Source organism: Clarias gariepinus, chromosome 18 (assembly GCF_024256425.1).
Source record: "Clarias gariepinus isolate MV-2021 ecotype Netherlands chromosome 18, CGAR_prim_01v2, whole genome shotgun sequence".
NCBI lineage: Eukaryota > Metazoa > Chordata > Actinopteri > Siluriformes > Clariidae > Clarias > Clarias gariepinus.
Window position 1 is genome coordinate 14916410 of NC_071117.1, and position 12513 is coordinate 14928922.

At 36.8% G+C, this 12513-nt stretch overlaps 1 protein-coding gene across 4 annotated transcripts in view; it reads right to left on the reverse strand.

Annotated features, from left to right (window-relative positions):
- Window positions 1-426: 426 nt before the first annotated feature.
- Window positions 427-12513, reverse strand: part of pnpla6 (patatin-like phospholipase domain containing 6) — a 40495-nt gene continuing 28408 nt past the window's right edge. For 2 of the 4 annotated variants that reach the window (XM_053476704.1, XM_053476706.1), the window contains exons 29-35: window positions 7504-7620; window positions 5664-5812; window positions 5223-5375; window positions 3737-3853; window positions 3135-3222; window positions 2799-2944; window positions 427-2655 (exon numbers count right to left, since the gene is read on the reverse strand). In XM_053476704.1, the coding sequence (XP_053332679.1) occupies window positions 2578-2655; window positions 2799-2944; window positions 3135-3222; window positions 3737-3853; window positions 5223-5375; window positions 5664-5812; window positions 7504-7620 (848 nt within the window). In that variant the 3' untranslated portion in view covers window positions 427-2577. Of the gene's footprint in view, window positions 2656-2798; window positions 2945-3134; window positions 3223-3736; window positions 3854-5222; window positions 5376-5663; window positions 5813-7503; window positions 7621-11940; window positions 12058-12513 lie in introns of all 4 variants that reach the window. The other 2 variants (XM_053476705.1, XM_053476703.1) reach the window with 2 other exon arrangements.

Below are 12513 nucleotides of genomic sequence, written 5' to 3' on the forward strand. Positions count from 1 at the left end.
ATTTTTTTTTATAAAAAAAAAATATAGATGGCTTTTTTCATGACACTTTTTCTTTGCGCTCATCTGAAGTTAGTGGTCTCTCAGAATTAGCCCAGGACTATCGCTGCACTAGAGGAGGAAATCATCTCTGCATGTTAGCATTAGTCTTAGCAGCTTGACTTCAACAAGAATACACAATACAAATTGCCTTGAAGTCAGTAACAGTCAGTTTTGGTCATTGCCTGTAATTTATACTTTTAAATATTTTGATATTAAAAATTAATCGCTCCTTGTTTCTTTTTCCCCCATTTTAAACACATTTTAAACACACTAATGATTCTAATTCTCAACACTTTAAACATATAACATTATCTCTTAGTTCCTTCAGCTCAGGTTTGTTTTAGTGGTAAGAACAAGAATTTTGACAGTTTAGCATTAATAATGATTTATTCTTCAGCATTTTTCATCCATGGAATTACTTTATACAGTAATGAAAAAAGGTTAAAATAATAAATAGTTTTTTTAATCAGTGCAAAATTCTAAAGCAGTCTACATCAGGAAACTATAATTTATCACTGTTTAGTTTGAACAAGTAACTTTTTAGAGTCAATAGTAAAACAAAGAAAGAAAAAATTATTGGCAGCTTGAATATAAGAATAAACTTGAACAGATAAAATGGAAATGCATTATTTTAGTCTGTATTTGTTAAAATGAGCATAAGTGAAATTTCTTAGACTTACAGGATTTCTATCTATTGAAAAGTCAGCAGGAAATAATGACATTTTTGCATAAACAACAAAGTGCAACCATTAAAGAAAAGTTCTTGGACACACAAAGCAGCTTGACTTCAACCATACTATTCATTTCTCATTACATACCCTGGGCATCTAATGTAAACACTCCCTATATTTCACATCACACACTCAGTTCCTCATGTTTCATTGTTCTACTGTTTATGAAGTACATTATGTAATATTTAGAGGTCTATCTTGGTATTTGTAATTTCCATTCCACATGAAATTATATGAGACTCTTATATCATTTCATGGCAGTCGGTCGAGTTTTTATCTTAACAGTAATATTAGGATTCCCCTATTAAGGCAAAACACTACAAGTAAAAAGTGTTTTCACAAAACGTTATTTTTTTATATATTGCATTTTAACATGCCTTCTTTTAAACTGTAGCAATAAAAAAATTAAAAACTCAACAGCAAAATATTTGTCACTGTTTTTGACCATTTGTCTATTATCACTTTTCAATATCATTTATCTGAAAGCTGGCAAATATGAGGAAGGCTTAAACTATGTCATGTTATATACACGCTGCCTAGGTGTAAAGAAAAAAACAGCATTTATAACTTATTTAGAATATTTTACTATTGACCTGTAAGTTCTTGCCTTATCAAACTTTTAAGAACTATAAATAATAAAATTATAACTAATAACTAGTAATATAAACAAAGTCAATTAATGTTGGGTTTAAATGTTCACTTAATCCAACTACATTGACTAATGTGTATCCAATTCATGACTAAAAATAAGTACAGAGGTACCTCGACATACGAACGCCCACCTTAAGAATTTTCGCCTTAAGAACTTAAATTTTGCCAAAAATCTGTCTCAGCATATGAGTAAACGAACCAAGCCAAAGCGAATGTTGCATATTATTTACACATCTTTTCTTAACATTTTGATTGTTTTTATATGCAAAAATATGATTATAGTATTAGAAATTGGTAATATTGGTAATGTTTTTGGGTGGTTGGAATAGATTATATCTGCATTTACATTATTTTGCATTTAAATTTCGCCTTAAGAACTTGCCTCTGGGAAGGATTGATCCATATGCCGAGGTACCACTATAACCGCAAATTAGTGTCATTTTAATTATAGCATGTCGCTAAATGGTAAAACTATTTTATTATTAAATGTTGAACATGTTTTGTTTCTGAATTATACCAGTTAACAACCGAAACATGTTTATTAAAGTGTTGATTATTGTTAACTGAATTTTAACCATTCATGGTGTGAATACTGGTTGATTAAAGTTAATACACTTGTTAATTAAACTTCTGGGAACCTTAAGTTTGCCTAGGGCACCTCTAAAGCAGTTTTGCTGTGTTAATACCCTACAAAACCACCTGTTCCTCTTTTCTACACGCTCTAGTTCTAGCAGTGTTTCTTACTTTGCAAATTCGCACTCATACATTCACACATCTCCAGACACTTACTGTCCTCTGGCACTTTTAGTCATCATACCAGAACAAGCAGGTGTCACACAGTCACGCAGCTTATACTGACCATTAATCAGATCGTCTCTATGGGAGAAAACAAACAAACAAAGCAAACAAAAAAAAGGGAGTGAGAGCCCTTTAACACTCAACTCCCATGATGTGCAATGTTTTCCCACAACATAACCAGAGCAGCTCAAGTCACCCTTTTCCTTTTTTTTTTTTTTTGCTCATGTTGGCTTCAGTGGTATCGCAGTATTTTTGAGCAGTTATCTTTGGTTCTCTGTTTTCATCCTTGACTCCTCTCCGTCAGTCGGACGTGGAGGGACGTCTCTACTCTTCCATGATGACAGGATGTCACTTTGTGTCAGCAGTCGGAAAGCTCGGAGCACGTGTTGGACTCGCTGAGGTTCTTTCTCCGTTGACGTACTGATTTCTCATCATCCTGTACACATACATAGTATCCATACATTGTAAGGATTAATAATACAGTAAAAAGCAGGATTAATTTGTGGATTTAGGTTAAACTCCAAATTCAAATTACAGTCTGATGCATCATTTTGTGTGTGTGAGTGCGTGTCAACTTACTGAATGAAAAATATCATTTGCTCCCCAATCTCCAGGTGAGTGGTCTTCAGGGTCATCAGCTTCGTCCTCCTCTTCCTCACCTTCCTCTTCTCTCACCGTGTCCATCCCGTCTTCCTCATACTCTGTCAGTCCATCGGACTCCTCTGCTACAATTACGTGCGAAATCAGTAAATAAAATATCAATAAATTCCAGCTCTAATAAAACCCCTAAAAAAAGAGCTAAATAGAAAGTATATATGATGTCATATAAGCATTTTACTTAGTCATGTGAATCAGGTGAACAGATCATGTTTTAATGGCATTGAAAAAGAAAAGTTGAATTCCAAATTAATTTACCATCAGCAGCAACGTAGCTGTGCACTGGCTCAATCCTGGACACAATCTCAGCCAGATCAGTGAAGTCTGCACCGGGACATGTGCAGCTCTACAATACAAAAAACAAGGATCATGCAGTTCTACACAATAACTAAAGAGCTCTTCTTCCAAAACAGAACTTTGATGTTGGTTAAGTAGCAGTGACATTACATTACTCTTCGCAAACAAAAGAAGAACCTATGCCTTACCAAGGGTTAGGGGAGAAACCAGACGAATGAGAAAACATATTATGATAAAATCCTTAGACCTGTATAAATGAAGTGTTGATCCAGAATAAGTTCTTCCTCCCAGACATGACTACTTTTGCATTATTAATTTATTTAATAGGACAAGGTGGTTGGTTTCTCGTCCACAATGTGGAAGGCTCGGGTCCGATTCCGACCCAATGCCCAAATCCCAGCCACTGAGTGTAGTGTCTGTCCCAAGCCCAGATAAAAAGGAAGGGGTTGCATTAGGAAGGAGATCCGGCATAAAACCTGTGCCAAGCTTGTGTGGCGGCCCCTTGCAAAAGCAAAAGACAAAAGACAAACAAATTTATTTAATTGTACTCTTATGAAACTCACATCAGTCTTCTTGCTGTCTGTGTAGTCAGCTGAGCGGTGGTCTTTTAGCATGTTCTCTATGATGTCACCACGTGCCCAGCCGGTGAACAGCAATTTCCCATGTTGGTAGCCCACATCCTGTACATGGAAAAAATTTATGTGCATTACAATTTTATATAATATTACTGAAGCTGTAAATCACAGATAAACTGAGAGTTCCAACTTAATTTTTAGGCATATTTTTAAATCATATTTTTGTCTTATACAAAGCTATAAGCCATTTTGCCTTTTAAACAACTTCTCCACACTCCGGCCAAGTATGTGGCAGTGTTGCATCAGCTGCCCATAAAGAAGGAAAAGAAATACTCTCACAAAACATGAGTATTTGCAAAAAATACAAGTGTCCTTTTTGTTTCATGCAAAAGCTGTGGTACAGTTTTAATGAATTAGTAAATTTTAGACCACTGAATTTTGTAAGATTACCTAAATTATTAAAAAGTGTGATTTAATTTTGAATCAAAAACTGACCCATTAAATTAATAAGTTTAATCGACCAATAAATGTTTGATTAAATTAAATATTCAATTGATCACAGATTTAATCAGTACTGTACATTGAAGATATTTGCAAAAAAAATATTTGTGGCGACATAAAATAAGTAATAGAACACATTAAGATGTTTTTGGAATTTTTGTGTTTGTTTGTGCATGCATCACTTAAAAACTACTAAACGAATTTTTATGGAGTTGTCACAGGTGTATTTGGCCGAGCTTGAGGAAAAATATAGGCTTCGCTTCATCACAATCGGCCCATGGGAAGAGAAGATATGCTACTTTGAAATTTAAATAGAAAACGCCTTTATGTCATAAAAAATATTGAAACCTTGAAAAAAACATTAGCTCATTCCATTAAATTCCATGCGAACAATGTCGCAGACTCATCTACAGATACAAGTCATTTCGACTGCAGTAGTGCACATCATGTACTACATGGCTAAAAGCATGTGGACACCTGGCCATCACTCCATTCTTGTTCATCACACACTGATCACCAACACATCATGTTCTTGTTGAATGTCCCATTCCAGATTTATTTCCTCTTCGCTGTTATAATAAGCCCCGCTCTTCTGGGAAGTCTTTTCAATAAATTTTAGAGTGTAGCTTTGGAGATTTGTGATGCATCAGCTATAAGAGCCTTAGTGAAATCAGACAGTGTAGGCAGGCAAGGAGGCCTGATGTGTAGTCCATGTTCCAGTTCCATGTCTTGAAGAAGCTCACTTTGTAATCAGGATGTGATTCTGGAATAAGTTTGAACCTCTTCTTTCCAGTGACGTGAAATTGTAATTCTGCACCATTCGGCTACATTCTATACAACTGTCTGCTTTCAGTTTGTGGAAGAGCAACATATGGGTGTGATGGTCAGGTGTGTACACACTTTAAGGCCATAAAGTTTACATGCATTATCAAGTGAGGCAAATTATAGTGAAGTGACTAAAAGAAACTCTCACATAGATTTCGTCAAATTTGCCGAAGTCCATGGTCTTGAAGCGGTCGATGGGTGGCCGGATGTACTCACAGTAGCCACTCTTTTTGACCAACTCCAGCTGCCGGACACACGACACGTAAGCCAGACGTGACTGGATCTCAGCCATGTCAGGAACCTAACACAAGATTGATTATTGCTGTTAAAGTGTCATTTAAAAGATAAGTTTAGATTACAGATCAGCTATACGGGAGGTTAACAATTTACAATTTATCTCTCTTATAAAGTGTTACACCAACTTTAATTTTTGAGCTGAGATTATTAATTTTAGGATTAGCAACCAGTAAAACAGTTATAAGTGCTCAGTCATTAGTTCAATAAGCAGAAACAGTGTCTGGGAATTTCAGGTGTGCACTCTTAATAAACTTGTACTATTAAACGAGTTTCTCTATGTCCTCCTCCTCACCTTAACTTTCTCCGCCCATGGGTTGATCCGTTTCCACAGCAACCACCACCCGGACAGGTTGTCTCCATAGTTACACAGGTCGGTTTCATCCTGGCTCCCTACATCGATGGCGATGACAGTTTTGGCTCCAATATTGCGGGCGATGTCCGCTATGAGCCGTTATAATCACACACAAACACAATATCCGGGGGCGCAGGAGGGAGCAAACCTCAGGGTTATTATTTTGTGACAAAGTAGCAGGTTTGACCTTTCTTATTTTTAAACATGCAAACACAACCAGAAAGCTGCACTCAACCAATGTTTTTTACCCAATTTTTTTTTTTATTTCATGCTGATTTTTAAGATATGTATATAATTTGTATACAATTTAGTTAATGCAGCTTACTGATGTGTGTTTGAGCCTGAGAGAGTAAAGACTGGAAAAGGGCAAGAACCGTTTATAGGCTCAGGTAAAATGTGATCAAGTTTGATAGGTTTGTTACTAATATGTACAAAGCATTTAGATTAAAGCCTGGCATAATGCAATCAGATTAAAATCCATCCTGACTGCATCGTACTGCGCTCTTCAAACTTAAACTTAGCATGAAAACTGTGACTACAATGGTAAATTTCAAATGAAGCTCAAGATCCAGACAACATTAAAGGTAAACAAACTTTCAGTCCTAATCTTCCCAGTCAATGAGTCTTTCATGCCCAGTATTAAATTGTACGAAGCCCCTCTGTTGACGTTGGGGGGAAAAAAATCTGGGGCCACAGCTTCTTAAGGCGTGGGAATAACATACTATGTTGCGGCCGCAATTTACTAAGGCTTAGGAACAAAAGAGTATAATGCATAGCCATGAGATACTACAATATGTTGTGACCACAACTTGATAACCTCATAGCTTTTTGTAAACTACGAACAAATTTGAGTTGATATTGTTTATCACACATACAGTACATACACACAGAATTTATACTGACACTTATGATATGATATACTATACACTTATGATATACTATATCATAACCCCAAAATACTTTCTCATTATCAAACGTTCTTAAGTCATGGCCAAAACATGATCTCTTGTGGTAATGAGTTATATTATTTTATTCCCACACCTTGGTTAGTCGTGGCCACAACATAATATCTCATTCGCATGGCTTAGTAAGTCATGGCCATGACATACTATCTTTTTCCCAGACCTTAGTAAGTCGTGGCCACGACATATCTTATTCGCACACTTTAGTAAGTCCTTAAGAAATCATGGCCACAGAATGTTTTTTCCCCACCAATGTCACCAGAGGGGTAACATAAATAAAAAAAATATATAACAAACATATGTTCCACACACTTCATCATTGTTTGCATATTGTGTGTAACAGCTAATTCTGTCTTGTCTAGGTGTTTTAATAATAATAATTTACCCTTTATTGATTGTGGCCCAATTATAAACCAGACAAAATGACTGACATCAGCGTTTCGTTTATGTTTTTGTTTAAAGAATTTTAAAGGAATTTCGGATTGCCTTTATACAATCAATCAAACAGATTATTGGTTTTTTAATAAAAAATAAAAAAATTATACCATTATTAATTTAAATGACACACACACCCACACACACTACTTACCCACAAACCTGACATGGACCTAGTTTCCCGAAACCATGAAAGTGCGTCAATGTTATAAAAACGTTAATGAAGCCAATCTGATCACATGTGATATTAAGGCTAGAGCGGTTTTGCGGGAAACTAGGCCCAAGTCCTTTTACAACCCACAACTCATTGAATCAGCAGACCGCCCCATGTCTTTCCAGTGGCCCAGCTAATAGAGGTCGTCCCTGGGCGAGGCTCTACTTGCCTGGTAGGTTGTTGATGTAGCCGCCGTCCATGAGCAGGTTGCCATCTTTGGGGTCGCAGAGGGGCGGCAGGTACCCGGAGAGGGTCATGCTCGCCCGCACATAGCGCCACAGAGAGCCTGCCACACGGGGGAGGGAGGGAGGAGGAATATAGCCTCTTAATAACCTCGGAATAATCACTTATGTCTACGGAAAAGTCCAGGAAACGCTGCCAGCGGCAGAGGTTAGCGATGCGCAGCCCAGCGGGGGGAAGGCGCAATGATGGGCACCCCGTGGATGGTGTGTGGGAGCCATGGGTAATTCTACATCGGGTATTTATGTGTGATTTCTGAGGTTGTTAGCAGTTAGACTTTGACTTAAAAACATAGACCTCATCAAATTCTCTCTGCCTTACACCAAGGCTGTGTTTTTATGCATTTATTCCGAATTATATAGATATGAGCAGACATATATGCATATGAACTTTTTCTTAGACATTTATTTTACAAATGCTAATTAGCTTGCTAACCTGACAGATTTAATAACAAGCTTTTTACATACATAAATGTGTAAATTCTGACAGGAATTCTGAGGTCATTTTTATTAGCTAATAGAAGATAACCTGACAGGATTTGTGATCAAATCTTTAGGATATATTTATAAAAGTTTATAATATAAAATTTTTTTGAATGGTGGCACTGATAAACCAGTTTTTTGGAGAACATTTTCCAGATACCTTCATAAATTTTCATAGAGTTACTTTCTATACTAGCTAGCTAGCTAGCTAAAATGAGCTAATCTGACAGAAACGAATGAAGAAATTTTAAGTTTTCTTTATTATTGTTAAATGGTGTTAATGATAACTCTGGCTGGCTAGCTTAATAAACAGAATTGACAGGAATTTAGGGAATTTTAGATACATATTCATAAATTATATTATCATCAGGCAGATGGTTAAAGTAAGATAACCTGTTAGCATTACAGGCAGATCCTAAGCTATCTTCATGATTGTATGTAATCTCTACAAGCTAAATAAAAGCAAAGCTGTCAGGTCTTCTGAAGAAATTTAAACATCATATTCAAAATCTTATATGCTGTTTAGCAAACATATGCTAACTTATATTCCATATGTACGATATATATACAGCACAGTTCTCTGCTCTGACTGGGCAGGTGTTGATTTCTTTTCCATACTAGCTAAAACAACCTATTCTAGCAATGCACAATTCCAATTTATATTAATGAACATCTTCCAAATTATTAAGGGAATATTTATTTAGCATTTATGTAAGCTTTAACAGGGCAAAGTAAAGTTGTTCTATGCTATGCTAAGTGATAACAGCAACTAACTTGTTTTTAATAGATAATAGGTAGCTCAGTGGTTAAGGCATTGGACTACGGTTCGAAAGATCCCAGGTTCAAACCCCACAACCATCAAGTTGCCACTGTTGGGCCCTTGAGCAAGGCCCTTAACCCTCAACTGCTCAGATGTATAATGAGATAAAAAAATAAAAAATAAAAAATGTAAGTTGCTCTGGATAAGAGCGTCTGCCAAATGCCTAAATGTAATAGAAAAGCAGAAAAGTACCTTAATGAATATAATACTAGGAAGTGGGATACATAGGATTAAAACACTATGGGGAATAATGTTCTAGGAAAATAATCAGCTTCGGGCATGACACCATCTGGTTATTTATTATTTTTCCATGACAATACACACCACAGTGATTTATTCCTCTTTATTCCTTACTTTATGATGGTAATGTGGCTTAGTGGTCAGCACTGTTGCCTTCCACCTCCAGGGCCTGGGTTTTATTCCTGCCTTGGGTCTGTCTGCATAAACTTTATATGTTCTCCCCAAGCTTCTTCCACAATCCTGGTGTTCCCAAATTGGTTTTAGTGTGTAATTGTTGACTGGAGGTCCAATCACGGTCGTAAAATTGGGACTAAATACAATGGTCACCACTGGCCACCACGGCCCCTAGTTGGACTACAGAGGTTCCCAGACGGATGGTTGGAGGAATTACGTACTTTATAAATATCCATCATCTTCATTGCTACATGAGACAGCAAGCTAACCTTAGCTAAGTGGATAGGATATCAGAGAAAACCTTACCTCTGACAGCAATCATTTTGATGACAAAGTGCTCAGTCAAAAAAATTTAAAGATTTAAGTTTATATATACAGTCTGTGCATATCTATATTTTTATCATATTCCATATAGCTAAAATTAATTTATATTTAGTAGCCATGTAGAACGTGCTTTGCATCTGCACACTAATATTCCAGCAGAGAGCTTTGAGGAGTCAATAAGTTTTTACAGTCAATATCAGTGAACAAGTCAGGTTCAGCCGGCCAGACTCGACCTGCGGTGCTGAGCTCGACCAGCAGGGTGCAGGAGAGCTGTGGTAGCAACATGGATTGGAAGGAGAGATGGGGCACCATAGAGAAAGAGAATTCCAGAGATAGGTTTAATCTGATCACGGTGTAAATAGAAATGGTGAAACATGCGCCATGCAACATAGCCAAAATTACTCTCATACAAGTAAGAGTATGAACTGCATGTGAACTGCATCTGTTAAGTAGCCATACATTTAGGGAACTACTTCTATTTCTGATTGTGCAGAGTGCAATTTATAGGAACTAAACGTCCACATAAATTACAACGTGAAACTAATACAAAGTAATACCCTACTTGGTAAAAAAAAAAAGAAAAGAAAAGAAAACTACAGGCAGGGGTGTGAGGTAACTGAGTATATTTACTTTGTTACTGTACATATTTAAGTATATATTTCACATATCTGTACTTTACTTGAGTAGTTTTCTTAGCAGGTACGTTTTACTTTTACTCCACTCAAAAGTACATCAAATATCTGTACTTTTACTTAACTACAATTCTGGCATTGCGTTAACTAACAACAGTGGTTTGTAGTATTTGAAGTGGGAACCACTTGCCACCTGTTGACATGCAATTACTATTGACGCGTAATTGCATGACTTGCCCTTCCTTCCAGACACGACTAATAACGTAACAGGTGTTAGAAATCAGAAGCGAAGCTGGTTGCAGACACTGACGAAAACATCATGTTCACAATCGGGAAGCAGAGCGATAATGAGTGAGAGAGAGAGTGTAAGAGAAAGAGATTTTTTTACAGTGAAAAAGGCTACTGTGCACTAATACAAGGATAGCACTTTTTGATACCAAAGTAAGTTTAAAGGTGAGTATTTCTCTACTTTTAATCAGGTATACAAGTAAATAGAGGACCTCTACTTTTACTTGAGTAATATTTGCCCTAGGGAATCTTTACTTTTAATCAAGTACGGGATTTATGTACTTAACCCACCTCTGAGTACAGGGTTGTACAAGACAAACATAAGCTTAAATAGAGAAAGCATACGGCAGAAGCTGCAAGATAAGCAGATTTATTTGCATCCAAGCAAGAAAATACAAGTACTGGCATTATTAACGTAAGGCAAATAAAATAGCATTCAGCAGTTCATGCTGACCCAGCTATGCTTTGCAAGGTTGCTATTGGCGATTCCAAGCCTACTATTACTAGGCTGATATTTTTTGTAAAATCACTATGTAATCAGATGTGATGACCTGTCCATACTCTCAGAAACCCAAATAAAGCCTTCAGCCTACACTGCTACATTTAACTGTAATTTATGTTTATAGTTTACTTTCCAGTCTAATAACTGAAAAATTTGCATATTTAACTATAATTGGTTCTTAAATTTTATGACATAACATTTCCATATCTTGCATCAGATTTACTAAAAAGCCTTTACGCTTTCCATTTTTAACTTAAAAAACACACTTACTGTACACTACCCACAGCAACAATTCTAGGGTCTAGGGTGATTCTAGAGATGCAGCCTAGCTATCTTTAAGAAAACGAAGAAGCATATTCTCTGCAATAAAGCTAATCTGGGGAAAAAACAGCTTAACTCACACTGAAGAGTGTACTCAGATTGTCATGTCAGCATAAACATTTTGTGTCCTTTAAGGCTAGCTTTTATTCAGCTTGTTACAATTACAGGAAAAAGTGCAAAGCTTGCAGGTTAGAAATAATGCATGCACACAGGCCATACCTACTGTATACTTAGACACCTATAGTCGTGTATTTGGTAAAGAATAAACTACATCTGGTGCAACTATGTTTTAACCGTCAAAATCTTTGGGTCAACTTTTCCTTGGAAACCTTACATTATTAAAACATGAATATCAATGCCTTCTCTCCATCTCATGTGGGACGCTTTAATCTTTCCTTCCAAGCCATGGATTCCCAACGTCCACCTGGTCAATATTGGGTTAGTACAAAAACAAGGACAGGGTGAGTGAGCGGTCGCCATAGAGGTTGTGGGTTGTTTTGTTTTTTTGAGGGGGATTTCTTGTTTAGAGGGAGTTGGTGTGGGATTTCCAGAGTGGGAAATAGGGGGGTATATTATTGCTGACCTGGGACATTGTTTACATAGCAACCATCCACGAGGAGGTGGCCATCCTTGGGATCGCAGAGAGGAGGTAAATAAGGGGTGTAGGAGGCACTGGCTCTAACATAGCGCCACACACAGCCTGGCAAAAATGAAGATGGAGAGGGAATCAAAACCAAACTGCATTTGATCGATTGAGAAAGAGAGAGAGAGAGAGAGAGAAAGACCATAGCAGAAAGAGGGATAAGAAAAAGGAAACAAAGAGGCACAAAGGTAAAGACAGACATGCAACGAAATACACAAAGTAATGAGATATCAAATGCAGGATAAATATATGTAGTGTAGAACTGATAAAAGGATGAATAAAAAAACGATACACAGGTCATACGCAAATAAGACAGAAAAAAAGCTCGAAAACCTGCCACAGATGATTTCTTTGTAACACATGAATCACTGTTAAAACTTCCAATTCCAATTATATACTTCTAGGGCTGCACGATTAATCGAAAAAATCACCATCTTGATTAATACATACATGCCATCTTACTTTTGAACGACGGTGATTCACTTGCCTGTATTTCCCTGAATTCAGGTCACA